Source organism: Centropristis striata, chromosome 3 (assembly GCF_030273125.1).
Source record: "Centropristis striata isolate RG_2023a ecotype Rhode Island chromosome 3, C.striata_1.0, whole genome shotgun sequence".
Classification (NCBI taxonomy): Eukaryota; Metazoa; Chordata; class Actinopteri; order Perciformes; family Serranidae; genus Centropristis; species Centropristis striata.
Window position 1 is genome coordinate 11483848 of NC_081519.1, and position 20910 is coordinate 11504757.

At 42.4% G+C, this 20910-nt stretch overlaps 1 protein-coding gene across 1 annotated transcript in view; it reads right to left on the bottom strand.

Annotated features, from left to right (window-relative positions):
- Nucleotides 1-20910, bottom strand: part of rassf5 (Ras association domain family member 5) — a 32174-nt gene that overhangs the window by 10351 nt on the left and 913 nt on the right. Inside the window, exon 2 of the mRNA XM_059329495.1 lies at nt 3535-3662. Coding sequence (XP_059185478.1) covers nt 3535-3662 — 128 coding nt within the window. The remainder of the gene's footprint in view (nt 1-3534; nt 3663-20910) is intronic.

Here is a 20910-nt window from a genome sequence, read left to right on the forward strand (position 1 = left end):
CTCTCCTCTTCGCGCCGTTGCTCTGGCAATACTACCAGAGAGACTGATGCCTCCCACTCAACCTCTCACTCTCTCTATCTTCCTCTCCCCCTTCCTCTCCTGTCCTTACTCTCTCTCTTTCTGTCTTTGCACCCGTTTTCCTCCCTCACTCTCTTGCAGCCTTGCTCAACCATCTGTGGTTATCAGCCTGCAAGCACCCTCCCCCTTCTCCCTCCACTCTCTCTCTCTCTCTCTCTCTCTTCCTGCAAGCGACTGCACCCTGCAGAGCATGGCCACTTCCTCTTACACAGAGAGAGAGAGGCATTGGTAAGTAGAAAGAGAAGCGCTGATGAGTGAGAGATATGAAGCCTCCTATTTTACATACGGAAGAGCAGCAGTGACAGAGAGGCTGGGGAAGATGGCTGCTTTTTCTCGCGAGTTTCTGCTGCAGGATGCAGAGAAGCTATGACAACCAATGTAAACGTAGCTTTTACGTTGGACCATGCCGTAATTAGGGCTATTGTTTGGACATCTGAACCCATCAGGGGACAGCTACAGCCCAGAAATAAAAAGAAATTACGTCCACAGCTGCACCTTGTTGGTGGAGGGGCAGTGCTTAAGGTGAGATTAAGAAAATAATGAATGATTGCGCTTCAGTTAGAGATTACAGTGACCTCTAACCTACACTGACCCTGCAATCTGCCCTCTGACTCTGGCAGTGACCCTCTTGTCACAAAGCAGCTAATGCCCCTGTCACTGCTGAGATTGATGCAGCGAATGTGCATCTGTCCACGCCAACTGTTTCTGTGTGTGAGGTATGATTTTTAATATCTACCCAGACATGATTATAGGTAAACTTCTATGGCAGTGGAGGGTTTCTGCACGCAGGGACAGTGTGTCGCCCTTTCATCGGGTGTCTTTCTGTCAGGTTTGAGTCAGCCGAAGACTGATTACCTGCGGCTCTGCTCCTCTCTTCCATCAGTGTAATCACTAAGGGAGACGGCAGCGTGCAGGGGGTGGGATGCTACACACACACACACACACACACACACACACACATGCATGCATTCTGAGGGACGCTCCTGCTGCTGCTGGCTTTAAGTCGATGCAGCTTGGTTAGTGTGCTGCATGTGTGTATATGTGCTTATAGGGGTAAAAGGGGATCAATTTCTGCTGAGGCACACACAATAGAGGCCTGTAAAGATCGAGGGAACTGGAACACAACCACACACACACACACACACACACACACACACACACACACACACACACACACACACACACACACACACAGCTGCAGCTATAAAACAGAGAAAAAGGGGAGAACTGCAGGAAATGAACTGTCATATCTCCTCTTGTCTGCAGTATTTGTGTCCTCTATGAACCAAACAAGAGTGTGGAGGGAGACAGGCCTTAGTCACAGAGTTCACATACCTCCGAGACAGACATCATCAACAACGCTCACTTAATTCTGACTTTAAGCTCATTATCTTTAACTACACAGTCATTACACTGAGAAAGAGTGGTTAAGCTAAAAATGACTTTACAAAAATGACATGCCATCATTTTGTTACAGTAGATGTGGAATATTTAAAGGGGTGATTTAAACAGCCTGAGCTGTAGTTTGAGCATTTGCTGTTGGTAAAAAAACATTTCGTAAATGTGCTCAATTCATCCTCCTCCTCGCTCGCTCTCTCTCCAATTCTCGCCATTCCCATCAATGTGTTTCAGGGTAGAATGACTGTGTGTATTTGTTTGAGCTCTCTAGAAACAGCGTACTACCTGGCAAACTACCAGAGGTCTAATTTTGCATTATCTGCCCCCAGGGCACAGAGGAGCTGCCAACGCTCTGCAGCAGGCCTGTGGGGTTATCCAGCTTTCTCTCGTGCATGCTATGTGTGTGAGTGTGTGTGTGTGTATGTGTGTGAGGACCACACTGCGTGGGTGACTGAAGCTGGGATGCCAAGAGCAGCATGCAGGCTCCCACTCTGTCAGGTTCATCTACACACAAGCACTATTTTGAGGATGAATTTTACATAATTACTGTGTCCTGTGGCTTGTACTGTATGAAAGTAAGATAAAATGATAGTTTTGAAATAGTGTATGACTGAATATATTACACTAGCATACATAACATCTGTAACAGGCTGTTCAGACCTTTACACAAATCAGACTGCACAGTTTTAACTCGATATTCTGCTTTTTTATGAAGGAGATTCACCCAGTTAATGGGGCTCATGGCCCCGTTTCCACCCTTCGTTTAAGCAAAAGTGACATCTCTATTTTATCCTTGAAGCACATTGCAGTACAAAACACATGTAAGAGGGTAGATACATTAGAATTAGAGTTGCTATAATAGAGCTGGTCCAATACAAACCAATTCAAAATCAATGTTTGTTTTTATTTCTGTTGTTATTATAGCAACAACCTGGTAGAAAACCAGACTCCATATGTCTTTGGGTGCAGATTTGTGGTGATGTGTGTTCTGGGGGGTTGGGCTTTTAATATCACCTTTCATCGTGATCAACACAGCTGTTTCAGAGCTATAAGACCAGTGATGTGACTAGCTGAGAGAGTATTTCATAATTACCACATCTGCTGATCTATATTCATTGCCATAAATCTGGTATGTGCTGCTGAACATACATGAACCAAAATAGAAGGTGTTCATGGAGACGCCCCCTGAGTTCATACACCAGATCTACCACCTTGTGCTTGGTATTTATTATTCAAATTTCAACAGAGGGTGGAAAATTGAACACAACCTCATGACAAAATTACCTAGCAACACTATTCCGAGGAGGAGTGCCTGACTGACAGCAGGTTGCAAAAAGGGTCTGAAAAGTCCTGGGTTTTATAGAAAACATTTAGGGGTGTAGCTTTATACACCCAGGCCTAATGATGAGTGGTTGCCACTAGTAATGCCTCTCAAAAATCACAATTTGGCTGAGGATTTTGTAATTTATTTATCAGTGATTGTTCCCGGGGCTGCCTCTATGTCCTGCAGAGAACATAAAAAGTTGTCATTCTTATTAAAGAAACTGAGGACATCAGGGTTCACCACTGACTGAATAAATCAAACCCATACTACAGATGAGAGATGACAGAGAGACTACAAGAGGAGGATGAGGAGGGAGGCCATAAGAGCAACAGAGCAGGTGAAATAGAGAGGGAGGCAAGTCAGATGTGATGGAAAATATTCTGTCCTGTGAACATTCTGTGACCAAAAAAAGCAAATGAGCGCATATATAAATTCACAAGTAGACAGCAGAGGAGCAGAAGGAGGAGGAGGAGGAGGAGGAGGAGGAGGAAAGTATGTTGTGAAAGAGGAGGACTGTTATGTAAGAGTGTAGGCCTGGAGAGATGCTGCAGAATGAACTCTGCCTTTAACCAATGATGACTCATGTACACTTCTGCACCATACACACACATAACAACATACTACATTTTAGATGAATGTGTGCTCTTCTGTAGTGCCCCTAAAATAGTGCCACAAATAGTTTTTCACATGGTTAAAAAAAAATCAGGCATTTCTTTTCTATTTGACATTCTCACCTTGACCTGAGGGGTTGCGGAGGAGCTGCGTCTTCTGGGAGATGAAGTTTCATCGTGCTCTCTGTCCTTCTTGTTGCAGTCCAGCCGGACCTGGCTCTCACACTCCAGGTGACAGGTGTAGCTACAGTCTGACGGACACAAACACACACCAATCAGACACAAGAGCACACACAGTAGGACAGAACCAATCATTGAGAAGCAGTGATTAAAACACCATCGAACATTGACCTAACACATGTGTCTCAAACTTGCGGCCCGCGGGCCAATTGCGGCCCTCGTGATGATATTTTGTGGCCCCCACCTTGATATGAAAGTTTAATGTGAGTTTTATATGAATGGCACTTTACCGTGTTGTGTTTGGAAGGTCCCATTCTGTGTCTTTTTGGTAATTTTGTGTCTTCTTTAAAATAATTTAGTGTCTTTTTTTTAATAATTGTGTCTTTTTTTAAATAATTTTGTGTCTTTTTTTAAATAATTTTGTGTCTTTTTAAAAATAATTTTGTGTCTTTTTTGGTCAATTTGTGTCTTTTTTTAAGTAATTTAGAGTTTTTTTCAGTAATTCTGTGTCTTTTTCTGTAATTTTGTGTCTTTTTTGGTCATTTTTTGTCTTTTTTTTTGGTCATTTTGTGCCTTTTTTGTCATTTTGTGTCTTTTTGAGTAATTTTGTGTTTATTCAGTCATTTTGTGTCTTTCTGTAATTTTGTGTCTTTTTGTGGTCATTTTGTGTCTTTGTGGGTCATTTTATGTCTTTTTTTTAAAGTCATTTTGTGTTTTTTCAGTCATTTTGTGTCTTTTTTGTAATTTTGTGTCTTTTTTTGGTCATTTTGATACTGCCTCCAGCGGCCCCCAGGTAATTTGAGTTTGAGACCCCTGACCTTACATGATCAGCTTCATGTCCACAAAGAGGATGAGCAAGTGTGATGCTAATTAGTCATCTGTAAGTGTGTGAGTTTGAATTGAAGGTTTAATCAAACAGGTCCTGTCATACAAACGCTCCTTGTACAGAGAATTTGCTCCATCTAGTGGTTAAATCCAGACACACACCTACAAACAAGCTACCAGACTGCAGCGTATTCATTATCAAAACACACCTGACAACCAGTGGTGGAAGAAGTATTCCGATCCCTAACTTAAGTAAAAGTACTAATACCACACTGTGACATTACTCCACTACAAGTAAAAGTCCTGCATTCAAAACTAACTGAAGTAAAAGTACAAAAGTATCGACATTAAAATGTACCCCACTCAGATTGTTTTCTATATTCTAAATACATTATTGGATTATTATTGTATATGCATTTATGTAAGCAGCATTTTTATTTTTTTTTTCAAGGAAGGCCCATTCTAACTACTTTATATACTGTTGTGAGGTTTAATTTAAATAAAATGTCTAATCACTTTAAATTGATCATGTTTTTCATGTTAAATATTGACCTGAAAATTAGCTAAAGCTGTCAAATGTACATGTAAATGTACTTAGTTACATTGTACCACTGCAGACAATAAATGTATGTCCGTTGATTGAATTGTAATTCTAGAGACCTACACACACAAGACTTAATGTTGTAATTAGACCAACAATAACCGTATCTAGCTGGGATCGGCTCCAGTCCCCCACGACCCGAGTTTGGATAAGCGGTTAAGGATAATAAATGTATGAATGCTACAAGACAGAAGACCCTTTAACATATTTGGTAAATACTATACGGAAATGTCTCACTTTGGCGCTTTAACAGCAAAGCATGTTGAGACTTCCATGAGCTGCTCTGGTTGCATGACAACCAACAAATACCATTTTGAACGGAAAAATATTTCTTATTTCATATTATATAATACACATCAAACTGAAATCTACATGTGTCTCGGCAGAGTTATGTAATCATTTATTTACCATACTATTTCAAGTATATTATGTTTATGTATTTATGTTTATGTTATGTATTTGTCTTTTTCAAGTGTGTTATTTTTGTTACACAACTAGATATTCTTGACATATCTCACCTTTAAACCATCAATATGACCAAATATTTCAACCACATTTTATCTTTCATATTTATTTCTTGCAACACATAAGAGAGTTGTGGCATTGTTATGGAGTGTTTTTTTTTCTTTATAGCAAAAAAGGTAAAAATTAAAAATTGATATTGAAATATTACAACTTAACCCGCTAAATACACCCTAAAGATCCATTTAGTATTTCAAATGTACCCATCCGATGACAGGAAATACTTTGCTAAGTGGATCTGACTCCTGATGAAAACACATTACACAATATATACTGTCCAAGGTCCATAGAAAACTGTAGGGGAAACAAATGCATAATGTAATATAGACATAATGTAGCGCAACAATGGATGGACGGACTGCTTTTACATTCAAAGCCATCAAACTGTAACAGTATAGCAGCCCTTGTGTGGTCAGCTCTCATGTTACTGCTCAGAGAGAAAGGAATAGATTTAGGTACTTCCCCCAAAACTACCCAAAATAGTCCACTGTTCTTTAATCTTTAGTTGGTCCCACATATGACAGCCTCAGCTTGTTTATTTCTCACAGACTTTACTGTGGCCAGAGGCTTTTCCACTGAGACGCATAGCTTCACATCTAACTTCTCCTCTGTTGGTGAGATAATCCATGCTAAAGAAAAGAGAAATTTAAAAACCGCACCAGCAGAGAGAGGACTGCAGTTTAGGGGGGAAACTGTGACTCAGATCCTTTATGTGGTCCTCAAGAAAAGGGAAGCTTAAATAAAACATGGTGCAGTAGGCTACATGCCGTGAGCCAGTTTTAATAAAAACAGAAAATAAGTACTACAATGTTCCGTTAACCTCTGAAACTTAAATATCTGCTTCAAAACAACACCCTGTTTTCTGTTGTGCCTCTTTATTGCTGCAGTGGCTGCTGAAAGAACGAGCCGAGCTCAGCCTGGGTTGTTTTTCTGTCTACTGATATTAGTGGCTGTGTCTGTATCCTGCTAAGAGAGGGACACCACACTCAGCATCACCAGCGTAACCATGGCAACAAGCTTCTAGATGACCATTGTAGAAAGAGACTAGCTCTGCTTACATCAGGTCACCAGTAGAAGGGTATATATGGTGTGTTTTTTTATTTTATTATTAATAAGCTATAAACCTCAAATGAACCCCTAATGACTTTTTAAAGATATCTGGATATCTATTTTGCACTGGATTGGAAAATAATAGGCCTGATTATTGAAGCAAGGAGGAGAGAGTAAATGGAGACAGGATAGGGCTTCATGACATGAGGTGTATGTTGAGCAAAAACGGAAAGTTCAGATAGAGGATACTTTACTTGTGACAGCTAAGAGGTCAGAGTATTAAGTGTGTGTGTGTGAGACAGAGACAGGTTGGCAGAGAGAGGGCAGGGAGGGAAGGGCTGCAATGCTTCGATGACAGGAGGGATGTGTTGAGGAAAGAGTAGAGTTAAGATAAGGGATGATCTGCTCACGACAGTTTAGAGGTCACTGCAGAAAGAGAGACAGAAAGGAAGCACACAGGAAGGGAAGAGAGAAACTCCTTTCCTGTTCGGCCTTCCTTTATTTACTGGATTACACCTCTACCTCTTTATTCAACCACATTGGAAAGAAATATGATATTATTTGGGAGATAAGCTTCTTTGCTTTGTTATGGAGACTTATACAGAGATTAATACCACTCTCATGTCTGTACAGTGAATATGAAGCTGACACCAGCAACCGGCTAACTTAGCTCAGCGTAAAGACTGGAAACAGTGGAAAAGAGCCAGCCTAGCTTAATCCATAGGTAACAAAATCCAAACATAATGCTCATAAAAAACTAACAAATTGGCATTTAGAGGCACTGGTTGGATGATTTTGTTGCCTTTGGATGGAACAAGGTTAGCTGTATTCAGTCTGAGTGCTAAGCTAAGCTAGCCGGCTGCTAACAGAAGCTTTACATTTTCTGTACAGAGACAGAAAGCAAGTGAATTAGCATATTTCTCAAAATGTGAAACTTTTTGACATTTGCAGGGAAAATGTTTACATTCATTGTTACTGACGTGACGTCACCCATTGGTTTGTGGACTGCCCGTTTGAGGCATCGAGTTCGGCGTGACACTCGTCGCCATCTTTTTTCCGATACGGGGAGCAGACCATATATGGACTGTGGAGGAGCAGGAGGGATCTCTACACCTCAACCTGACTGAGCAAAGCCACTGCTAATTCATGTTAGCATTATCTGGAGCATTAATTGGGATGTTAGTTTTGGCAAAAAAGAAAAACAAAATGTACTTTACTTACCTCAGAAAAATGAACAGAGACTCCTTTGAGTGTCTATTAGTACAACCAAACGCTGAGACAAGACACTTTTAATAAACAAAATGTTCAAATAAACTGTCATTAAGTGATAACACAGTGTGAAAGGGTCAAAGTTATGAGACCAAACCGTAAATGTCCCTATTTAATTTTTTTGAACTTTACTGACACAATGCCGTGGATACGCATTGCTTTTCTTCTCTCCTGGTGACGGCTCGCCTTGTTAGTGACCTGTCATGTAAAGGTAGCCTCGCCCCAAATCATACGATTCTTTATCTTCTATTTTCTTCTAAATGGGGCCATGATTTACACTATTAACATAAAATTGTCTTGAAGAAGATCTTTTACTAGCGTTTGAGACCATAGTGTTGTCCTAAAAAAAAAATTCTGAGGTAATAAATCAAGTGAAAAGTTTTCTCATTTTGTATTGAAATGAATGGACCCAAATGCTTCTGCAACCTTCGTCAGTGCCCCCTGCTGGAATTTTTCGGTAGAATGCAGCTTAAGGCACTGCTCAGACTCGGAGGTTGCTGCTTGGCTAACCATAGCACGGCCAAAAACTCCACAGGGTACCTTTAAACCTCCTCCGTGTTCTCAAGACTGCAATCACTGTTTGTGTTGGGTGGTGGATTCTTAGAAAAGGCCCTGCCAGGAATTGCTGGGCGGATTGCATTGAAAATGGGAGGAAAGCTTCGAGTCTATCCCAGTTCCACACCTACAGTGAGATACACCGCTGTCAGCAAGTCACAGTTCACCTAGGTTCCAGATTATTCCCACACTGATAAGACACACTGTCTCCGTCTCTCACTCACACACAAGGAAGTCAGCACTTTGGATCAAGTGCTGCCGTACTCTAAAATTACAGATGTACACAAAAATAAACAGAAACGTGTGGTGACGACTTTGGGATCGCAAGGGTGGTGTGTATTCTTGCTGACATCCTTGTGAAAACATGTTTCACACCTTGTTTCACACCGTAAGAAAAAAACAAACAAACCAGGGTTATGATAAAGTTAATTAAGTTATAGCATTAGCATTTAGAATAGGTGTTACAAGCAAAGGTACAAGGTTGTGGACTGATTGTGAAACTCAAGAGATTGAGACGTTTTCTTGTATGTATGCACATAAGGTGCGTGGGTGTGCCTCCTTGAGATGCTCTACCATGCATATATGCGAGTGCTCATGAGCTGGTTGAGACACTGCAGCAGCATTCATGTGACCCAGAAGGGCTCTGAAGGTTATGCAGGCATGCTGACACAGACATAATCACAGAGAATCAGGAGGGAGGAGAATGAAAGAGAAAGCAACAGAGGGGGGCGTCAGCAAAAAAAATGCATTTTTCTTGTGTGACATTTTTCTTTCATGAATGTCTGAGATGAAAACTCCCCACTGGACTCCATGCTTGGACTTGCAGGGGGTTCCCTTCTGCTCTTCTGTGGAAAGTACATTTTTACACAGACAAATGGGGAAGGATGATTCCCCTGGGCTGGATTTTTAGGAGAAACTGTGGTCAGACAGAAATGCCACAACAGGTTTTGTTAGAAGAGCACGTCACTGGAGAAACACATCCTACTTCCTTATTTTTTCACTCTGGAAACTCCCTTTTAATTTCTACATTTGATGTTAATATTTAACATACCTTTATGTACTCTTCTCCTTTTGACTATAAAGTACTTTAGTCCCATATTCAACCTGAACCTGTCTCAAGGGACTCTTTTAAAGCATTTATGATTTAAAGTCAAGCTAATCAGGCTGCCAGTGTTCATTTATTTGCCTCTGGTCTAAGATACCTTGTCTGGATAATTGCAACTATAATTTTCATTATATTATTATTATCTGGCTAAAGGAATATTTGAGATTTATTGAAGTGGGGCTGTATGAGGTGCTGATCCAAAGCCAGTTTCTGAAGCCACTCTTCCAGTATGACGAAGCAGGCTGGAGGACCGACGCAGAAGTGAAGCAATGTACTTCACAGAACAGGGGCAGCAGCAAAATGTGTTTTAGCCATATAAATAAAAGAAATAGAATTTAAAAAAACAATATCAGTTTATATGTACGCTATATTTAGATTATTTTCACTGCTCTAGCTTGTTGTCAGACAGCCATATTTAAGAAGAAGGGAACTGAAACTAATCTATGCTCTCGTCAAAGCCACCAGACTCCATTGACTGTCATTTTACCTCGCAGAACACAGGAGTTGATGGTTTACTGCTGCTTCCATCGGTTAGTTTGTTTGTGTTATTGTGTTACATTGGTGAATCTTAACTAACCTTTTAAAACACCAAAGTCACACAATAACACAAACAAACCTGACCATCAAGGCATCGGTAGACCAGCAACTCCTGTGTTACTGTAAGATAAAATTACTGTTTTAGTCAATGGAGTCTAGTGGTATTGACAAAGCATAGACCAGTGGTGAAAATATTCTAAATATAGCAAACACTTAAAGTGATATTGATTGTTTAGAAGGCTAACATTAGAATTGCTGCTGCCCCAATCCACAGCGGTAAATTGCTTTGCTTCTGTGCCAGTACTTGTGCCTACTTCTCCAAACTGGGGGTGTGCTGATCACCATTTACTGCAGGAAATACATTGACTATGGATAAGCACCTCATACAACCCCACTTTTTAAAAATCCCAACTAAAACTACCCCTTCAAACTGTCATCCTTCCATTTTATCTCCGCATATTTTATCTTAAATCTAAATGATATGTTTTGTAACTTCTACGTGCAGCTGCTGTTCTCTTTGTGAGGATGCTCCAGTAAAAGATACTTTATCTCAGTGAGGCATTTCCTTGTTAAATAGTGCCATTATCAAATTTAGACACTTTGATGACAGTGAACACACACAAACATGCATGCACACCTGCAGGACACCCAGTGATGACTGTAATGAAGTTGATCCACAAACACTCATCAGCATCTGCTCCTCCTGCACAGAGCCACAGAGTCTAGAGCCTGTGTGTGTACTGTCTCAACAAGAGGAAGGGCTGTGGTGTTATGTGTCGCCATGGTAGACTGGCCTCCTCTGAGGCAGGAGATATGTGCACAGACTCTCTCTTTGTCTCTCATGCCATCATTCCAGTCTGGCTGCTTTTAAAATGACACCTCCTCCAGGCAGAGAGGGAGCGAGACGATGATGCAGATAGATGGCGATGGAGGAAGAGTGCAGTGGAAAGAGATGAGGGAGCATAGATGTACGGTATGTAACAATCTATATGTGGTGGCTGTGTTAACTTCCACTGCTGCACTTGGGTCGATAACTGCGAGGCCGGAAAGGAGGAGCTGCGATGGTGGCGTGTTAAATGACTAAAAGGTGGAGGCTGCTGAATGAAAAATTTCCACGCTCATATTTGTCTCTTCCGTCTCCTAAAATCTCTGTCTTTTGTTGGCTTTCCACTCCCACAATTTGTTTTGTTTCTGCATCATCTCCTGTACTATTTAGGAAGATAGGGGATGTGGGTGGTTGTTGTTTTTCTGGGAGACAGTGGGTGTTGGACAGACAGGGGAGGGTTAAGACAGATTAGCAGTGTTTCTCAGGTCATGGAGGATGTCTGTACGGCACCAGATAGAACACTGGGAGGGACATATTGTATTTTTCTCCATGTCTGCGGGAGGAGGGATGGGATAAATGGGGCAAGTTAGCTAAAACATAGGGGCGAAGATATTAACACGGTCTCTAATGAACCTTAAGAGAGATCTGCAGGTCGTAAGAAGGATTTAAGAGCAGCTTTGGGGGGCTTTAGCCCGTCTGATCCCATCATAGCTCATTTAGAGCGGTTATCCATGTTCTTTTACTGTGTGGCTCACACACACACACCATTCCACTCATAATACTGTACATTATAAATAAAATACCATGCTTCTGTTCTCTCACATTCCCACTCAAACTCAATGAGCGTCCAGGATGGACACACTCCACATGCTGACCCACCAGACACGAGCAAACAAATCTCTCCTTTAACCTAAATCAAATCTGCCCCAGTTCTCCTTGACATCTGTGTGTATTTGTGCACAAACAGTACTTAAATATTTAATACTGACATTCATATCTCCATCAACCCAGCATCTCTGTCATCACCTCCCTCAATTCATCCATCTGTCAAGCTACAGATGCTCCCTGAATTAAGCAAACAAGCAGCAGAAGAACCAGGCTTCAGTGCTTGTTTTTGTTTTTTAAAAGGCTTTCGGGCTACAAAAGGATGCAGTCGAATGCCTAAAGGGCTATCTTTTTTTGCTTCTTGATAATATGTGGTGGAAGATCCCCTCATGAATGACCTCGTGTTGTGATTTTATGTTATAATTCAAATGAAATGCTTTATTGATGGCTGAGAGTACTGGGCTCATGAAAACAAGGATCAATTAGGTCTAGATTATAGGATAAAAACAAGCTGGTTTACTTCATCTTTGCAACATTTTGAAAACTTTTCTCCCAAGACCAGAAATAAGTAAGTAAAGGTGTCTCACTTATAGCATGCTCCTGAGATTGATGTGCACATACTATGATATAGCAAATGACTAAATTAATTTGACAAACCATATTAACTCAAACACCATTAAGTTGATCTCTTCCCAAGCTTTCAGGCTTCCCAGGCTTTCATCTCAACTCAACTCAGTGAGTTCATATTTCGCTCATTACTCGGTCCACAAGATGTCAACAACTGAGCTTACTCCAACAGCTAATGAAGTCCACATGATGTGACTGAAAAATCAAATCAGTAGATGTTAAGCTAAGAATTTATTTTTGAAATATGACTATGTCAAAGGTCAAGAACACAAGCTCAATCAAGTCAAATTTTTCACATGTGTAACACAAAAACCTTAAAAACACATTTTGTTAGCACCTCCATGAAGCTGGGGGACTCCCAACAGAAACATTAAAGAGGTTCAAAGAAGCAAAGGCTGATATATCCCAAACTCAGAACCCATTGGATGTTGGTCTGACAATGATTTAGCCTCTGGGGGCAACAGCCAATATCTGGACTACAGATTACGCGCCAAGAATTGTTCTATCGTGCGCCGGTCATTGTTTACTGAAACTTCAGGTGTTTTAAGTCCAGTTGACATTTCAGTTAATATCTATAGTAGAGATCTAATAAAAAAGGCTAAGTCATTGTCAGATGATAGCCTCTGTGGTTTGAGATTGAATTTCAGCCAGTGCCAGTGGACCTCTTTTGCTCTCCACACAGACTGTTTGCCTGCATTCAACCAACCCCACTCAAACATGCCTGGTCTATGTACAAATGGAAACCTTCTGATACCAAGTTTTTCTACTAATAGATTCTGAATCCATATGCAGATATGTGTTTATAGAGATTAAAGATATTCCGACTTTTAGTCCCTAGTGTAGAAGTCTCCTATCACCACAGAAAACATATTCAATAAGATAGCACAAATTAGTTTTCACTGACAGTCACACTGACAGTCAGTTGATAGTTTTTCAGCCTCCAAGCCCAAGCTGAGATAATGACATCATCAGGGTTATTTTGACAGACTTCAGGCAGCCACTGAAAACATTACACAACTGTCTATATAGGGTGGATACTCTTCATGATGAGTAAGCTGACTTCTATGTGGAAAGTCAGTGTGTGTGTGTGTGTCCCTACCCATACATACAAATACAAATCCCTTGGTTACAGTGATAGTCATTATTGTCCAGTCACAGTGGCAGGAACTGTCGAAACTCTAACCCTAGAATTTGAGATTTCCAGACAGCATCATTCAAGATTGTGGCGTAGACAGACAATAATAATAGATAGAAGAAGCATCAGAAGAGGAAGTGAGGAATCTGGTTCGGGCCAGTTAAGGATTAACCAGGTTTCCTTACAGGGAACACCATCTAAAAATATCTATTATGTGTCTGCGGAAGCTCGGGCTGTTGCCGTTTCTGAATCGTTTGAGGCTGCAGCATGACGTCACTCAGGTGGAGTGGTGAGCTCTTGATGAGCAGCTCCCTGAGTCATGTTTGGTTAGGGTCTTATCAGGCTCACACAGGAGGGTGCACACACACACACACACACACACACACACACACACACACACACACACACAAAAGAGCTGAAGTAACATGTTTTTTTTATTCAGATGTCAGTCTCTTGCTGTGAATGAATCAATAATTCCGCAGCAACCAGCCATTTTTCTCCCTGACACTTTTTTTTCTCTTTACCCCAGCCACACTTTGTGCTAATGTTACATTATGTATTCATCACCCCCTTAAAAAAACTGCATTAGCCAGTCCTGTATTTGGAGAAAACATGGGGAAAATCGATACCTTGCAGCCTCCAGCAGGCTCACGCTTATCTCAAATTCCTGCTCCAAATATGAAAGTCAATATGTTAATCCATTTACGTAGGATTTTCTCGACAGATTGAAATTGTGTAGGTTTTCTGTGTCTGTGTGTGTCTAGAGCAAGCATAAACTGTAGATCCTACTGCTTTCATCTGACCTGTTTACTGGACTGTTCTGCCGCTTGCAACCGTTCTGCAGCCTGTGTCCTCACCGCTCACACACGATCTTACACACACATGGACATTATGTGCTCTTAGACAAAAGCGAGGGGGATAGATCAGCCGATATAGAGAGGGAGGGGGGTATAGACAAAGAGTAACAGGGCTTGAGGGCATTGCAGTTCACAGATAGGCAGACAGATGCATACAATACCCAAATATTTTGGCCCACAGCCGGTCTCTGAGGCCAACCCGGCTCAACCTGTCTACTCATCATGTTTCCCTTTTTTCCAAAATACTGACCCCCATCACCACCAAACTGCTATTGGATTCCGTGTACAACTTCTCAATTCCCAGTTGTCCCCACTTGTGCACACTCCACTCTCTTCTCCATACCTGAGGTGGTGAGCAGAGATCCGTTAGAGGAGGACCGCCGGAGAATCCGCAGGCTGTCACTCCAGGAGCGAGACTTTGGCAGCCTCTTTAGCAGCCGTCCCAGCCGGCGTGACACCTGTCCAAAGCAGGCGCTGCCCATCTCCCCCTCCGAATCACCTCTGACCTCATCCAGATGCAGCGACACCTGGCCGAGCAGCGACCTGCCCATCCCTTCGACTCCCGCTGACCCGACCCCCCCCTCGACCTCCACCTTGGTGTCCTCCTGCCCCGAGACGGGAGGTGCTATCTGTGCCATGGATGGAGCATGGTGGCACCAGCCGGCAGGCACCGTCCTGTGCGGGTAACCCTCGCTGGTCCTCCTGTCCTGCCCCTGGCTGCCCCTGTCCCTCTGAGGACTGCCCCAGCGCCAGCCCCCCCAGTTCCCCCCTCTGCCATCCCAGCGCAGCCACTCTGCCACCGGTGCCACGCTCCGAATAAACAGCCCCCTCTCCACTCGCTCTGCCACCCCTCCACCTGTACTCCTCTCACAATCCCTAATGCTCTCTACTTGCCTCACACTTTTCTCTTGTGTTCTGCACCTGTCCGGTCCCCCTCACACCTCAGCGCGCGGACATGAGCCCTAGATCTCTTCTGTACTACTTGTCCCTCTCTGACGTCTCTCTGTTATCAATGCTCTCTCATCCTCTCGCCCCTCTTTCTCTCTCCCTCTCTCTCTGTCTCTACTGCAGCACCCACACACTCTGCAGTAACAGCTTAAAGAGACAGAGACCCCCTCACAATCCTGATAGCGCCTCTATTCCCCTCTCTTTCCAGCAACAGGAGCCTTTCTCCTTTCTGTTCCCTCGGCGGCTGACTGTACACACTTCATTCAGTAAGAGAGAGCAGATCTCCAAAAAACAGAGCAGAAACGTCACACACCACTGCAGAGGAGGTTACCGACGCTGCCTCCTCTCTTCTCCCCCTTTTCTGTCTCCTCGGTGTGAAACCCTACAGCGCCGGTAGAGGGGAAGTGAGTCAGCCATCCTGTCTAACCCCTCAACAATGACAGATCTCGTCAGCGAGAAGGACATGCATCACCTCAAGTGAGTGTGTAGGGGTGCTCGCATGTGTGGGATGAGGTGATGCGCAGTCCGACGGTTATTAATATGCACTGTGAAAGAGAAAAAAGAGCGAGAGAGCTACTGGGAGTTCTGCTGCCCTACTTCTTCAAATTGAAGAGTTTGGCGGAACAGGATGTGCTCCCCACTTTCACTCACAAGCATGTGACATAATCAATGGCATAAGAAGGTTAAGCTCTGATGTCACCATAGTTATTGCTGCAGCACAGAGGATGACGTTTTGTGCTTTTTTTTTTTTTTAAAGAATCCATAAAAACAAAAAATCAATCTGGACGAACATGTGCTCAAGAATGTCTTTGTCCTCTGCCCTCACCACCTCTTCCTCTGCAGTCCTCCTATCACTATTCACCAAGGGCAAACTAAATATAGCCTGGTTGAAAATCCCCACTGTTCTGCCATACATACAGCTAAGCAGCAATGCACAGCAAGGAGAGCTGAAAACACCATTCAGGTCTTTCTGCGAAAACATAACCCTTATTTGCATGCCCTATTTAGTCGCTTCTGTTTTTTTAAAATCAAGGTTAAATAATGTCAAGCAGTGGGCGACTGGGGTGAGGACTCTTTCCATAACAGACCTTAACAAAACACCAGCTTATACTGAAAAGAAATTCTGTATGAAGTAAGTTTCTTTAATATTCAGTTCAGCCTTCTATTCACATTCTGTTTGTTTTCCGAGCTCTGAAGGAATGTTTTGGCCGAAGTCTAGTTAAAACTATATCCATCGCAGGTCTGGCGGAGCGGCAGCTGTGGTATGTCGGGACAAGAAGGTTATGAGCCATTTAACACAACCGTCTTCCTATGTTTTCTTCTTCAGCTGTGAATGGAGCTTTGAGAGGACCAATGCGAAACGGCTGAAAGGGTTCCAAAGACAAGGTCTGTATTGTGTAGGCCAGGGGAAAAGGTGAAATCAGGAAGAGATGGTGTTTGAGGAAAAGCTGCATCCTCTAGAGAGAGGAAAGCCACGGGGCATAAAGAATACATCAGGAGGGTTATTGTGAAGGTCTGTGGCAAATGTGATTTTGTCTGGGTGTGTTTGTGTGTGCATGTGGGGCTTCCTGGCAGCCATGTGTCAAAGCGAGTATCCCTCCCTGTCTCTGCCGTGACCAGCACACGACCCCACATCTGCTGCTGCAGGTTCACTCTAACAGCAATGATCTCTACACTGCTTGCAAATATTAGTTCACAAATGCTTTTTGTAGTTGTGAAATCTTCCGGGGAACTGTGATCTCCGGAGCATTCACCCCTTCGTACAGTGCTCTGACACGAGGAGCAGATACATGCAGGCTGAAGGATGGACAACAATCCAAAGTACACAGTGGAGGGCAGAAGAAGGGTGCAAATCAATGCAAACACAGCCACTTTAAATTATCTCTGGAGTGCCTGTTTATTGGATGTCTTTAGAACTTAACCATACACTGTCACTCATGAAGTTGGAATAAAATATTTTTTACCTCTTTCTATGAAATGATTTTGACAATGTGATTTATTCTTGACAAAAAAAGTGTTAGAAGACTTGATGTGGCTCTGAGGAATCCAGAAAACAACAAAAATATCAAAGAATTCTCCATGGCTTGCTATTTCCTCTCAACAATGACTGACTTCTTCGGATTGTGTCTGAAAACAAAATGCCAGATTCACAAATGTCAAGATCTTCTGCTTTTTTTCATCATAGTAAATGCAAATGTTGTGGTTTTGGTCAGATAGAGTAAACAGGGGGGATTCCATGTTAAGCTACAGGAAATGTGATTTGTATTATAGAACTTTTGCCATTTTGACAGTTAGGGAAATACTTTTTAATTATAAATACAATTACTGTGTTTTGCATTTATAGGAAGTTAAAGCTTTACAACACATTAATGTAGTTGGAAGCAAAAAAAGGGAAATTTTTAGGTGTTTATTATGAGTTTGTCAACAAGTATAACTCCTCCCATTAAGTATTCATAACTTATAAACAGTTGATAAATCACACAGTATAACGTAGCTCTATTCATGTATAATAATACTCTACTGCACATGAACAAATCCTTACAACATGTTATAAGGCATCGATTAACTATTCAAAAAAATTAAATGGGTTTAAATCTGTCTATAGGTGTTGATGAAAACATGGGTTTAGAAAATAGAAATAGAATAGAAAATGGGCTTGCAACTACATTAAAGTGTTATAAAGCATTAATGGGTCATCTGGTCCTTAGATGATAAATTGGGAGGGTTATTTGCGACCCCAATGAGGTTGAAATGGCAACTATGCAGGTGGAGATACAGTAAGAGGTGCATGTCTTGCTGCCTGACAGAGATTGTGAAGAGGAAAGGAGCGTGCCCGGCGCGTCAGAGCGCTGGTGCCACAACAGCACGGCTTCCTGAAAGCTTTAATTAAATATTAATCTGACGTCTGACTCTGTCTGCCCGTCTGTAATCCCAACCTCTCCATCCTCTGAGACATAATCCCATGCAGAAGACACCCAGAGCTGGGATTAAGGAGGCTGCCATTCTCTTCCCTAACTCCTTGCCTCCTTCCTTCCCTCCCTGACCGACATCACAACTTGGAAAGATGACTAATCAAATCATAAGACTTATAAACAACAAGCAGTGAGAGGATATGACCCAAATCTACTGTACAGATTTATATAACTGGTGGACTTTTTGTACAGTTTGTACAGCGTCTCTTTTAAAAAACATTCTTGTAGTAGTTATTATTCTTTCTGTGCACTATATTTTGTTTTCCTGCACATATAACAAGAGTGTATGACTTTTGGGTGAGTGAAAGTGGAGTAAATTCACTGAATAGGCCAGATTAGCGTCAGTAAAGCAGATGAATAGAGCTCATAGATGACTAGACTGTCGCTTATCTGACATGTTGATGATATGAGTCATTACTTTGTGACACATTAGAGCCTGGTGTCACACATGGCTCTCATCTTTATGTGTGTAGTGCATTTATGCAAATATTGTGTGAGTGATGCTGCATGGACATACCATAAATCAAACTCCCATCTAAGTCCCATGAGGAGCAATAAAGATAAAAAAGTAAAATAAAAGGCACAAACTCGGAAGAAAGCCAGCAGTAGGAATAAATTCAGAGGATTATGAAAAAACAGAACAGTAGACTGGGAGCTCGGGCTAGATTGACAGATTCCACTGTGGGGCAAGGCCACATCACAACAGCCCTGCTAGCACTCGATTGTCCCAAGGGGGAAAAGAGCTGCATAGCTGTTTCTATAAGCTTCATATGCAACAAAGCCAACGCATCTACAGGGAGGGTTATAAATTAAAGACAGACAGAGGGAGTGAGGCGTACAGCGAGACAAAGAGACAGAATGATGGTTGTTTATGGTTACAAGGCCTCCGTCTCTCACTCCCTGTCATTTGCTGGGTGTAGTTGAAAGAAGAGCATGTGTGTGTGTGTGCCGTTTCTATTTTTGGTTTTTGGTTGCGTCTCTCCCCACAAAAATACCCTGAAATGCCTAAATTTGTATTGCTTGTCATAAATGTCCTGGTGACCCCCGTGGCTGTGTACCGCACTCACCTCTGATGTTTTCCGAGAAAAGGGAGCGGAAAACAGGGTTTGATCTACTGGACAGCAGCTGGCAGCGGGGAAACTATAGAGCTAATTAGCTTGATCCATAAAGAGACTAGTGGAGACACAAAGTTCTTGGGTTGTAATAAAAACTCATGACTGTGCATGTGTGTTTCTCTGGGTATGTGTGTGAATAGCGCTCCAGTAATCTCTGTCCTCGCTCCACTGACTCTTGCTGATAGCACACTAAATCAGACAGCTCTGCAGTGCTGGACAAACTCCTGCTCTTTTCCCCTATCCCTCACTTGCACTGGCTCTCTTTCCTCCCCATCACTCGTGTCCTGGCTCTCCGTCTCTCCTCATTCATATCACCCTGCCTCCCTCCACCTCTCCTCTGGCTCTTTCCACTCTTTTTGTCATGCCCGTTTCCAACTACTTGTCATCCTTCCCCTTTCTTGTGCCATTTCCTCACAGCTCTGTTCCTCTGTTTCAGCCGCTCCGTTCTTTATCCTCCCCTTTATTCCCTCACTTCTTTCCTCTCTTTAGTTCCTTTATCTCACAGTGTTCTGCAGCCGCAGCCTCCCCGTGACAGAGTGCTGCTGACACAATGCCAAGTCAGCAGCCGCACACAATCACTCGTACACAGCAGGCATGCATGTACAGTATGTGCACGGAGAAGCTGCCCCACACACAAAAACTGTTCACGTTGAGCTCCCGGCAAAAGATGTGCACGTACATGTGTATACTAAAGCCAGATTAAACACATATCCAGACTGCCAGGTCAAATTGGCTTGACCCAAACTCTCTGTGTCCCAGGGCTGTGCAGGTGGGAGTGATGTCATCGGAGCCTGAGCAGCGTATGTGACTCCAGACTTATCAGGCACAAAGAATGTAAAAAGTTTTAAATTGCCTTTAAATAGGCTCTCATATGTACAGTGATGCTGCTTTCAGTGTCTCTATCACATCTGTTCGCCTTCTGGAACAAATGCTTTGTTCTCACATCCATCATTAATAACACATCAGTTCATTCACACTCATAATTAAGTGTGAGCTTTAAAGACATTTCTATTTTGCTTCTGTATTTCACCAATGTGCTGCTGTTAACTCTACTATCTTGCTTTTACTCTTTGAACCCAGACTGCAAATCCCAGGGTAAGAACACTGGGATGGGAAGCTGGGAGGACAAGATAATGGGCTTTCCATGGAAGTCTTTTGGCTGTGTGTGTGGAGCAAAATGCTTGGAAATGTCCTTCGCTGTCATACTGGCTCAGTCACAAAGGCACATGCACACACTCTCTGGTGTACAAACACACAGCCACTATTATGGAGGATTATAGCACCCGGCTACTTGTGCCCTTTAGAAAATGTTCTAATATTCAACCAGAAATATAATATAGTCCAGTAAACCAAAACCTCCTGAATTTAAGTGTATTCTGTGTCATCTAATAAAGGATAAATACAATCGATAACACAACTAAAAGTAGTGTGAGACATTAAATATTTTAGATTCACATACTAACAGTGCCATTTGGTTATCAATATCACTTATTTCCACTAGACATGGACAAAGACTCTCCATATATATGAAAACGTGATTTGGAGGACTT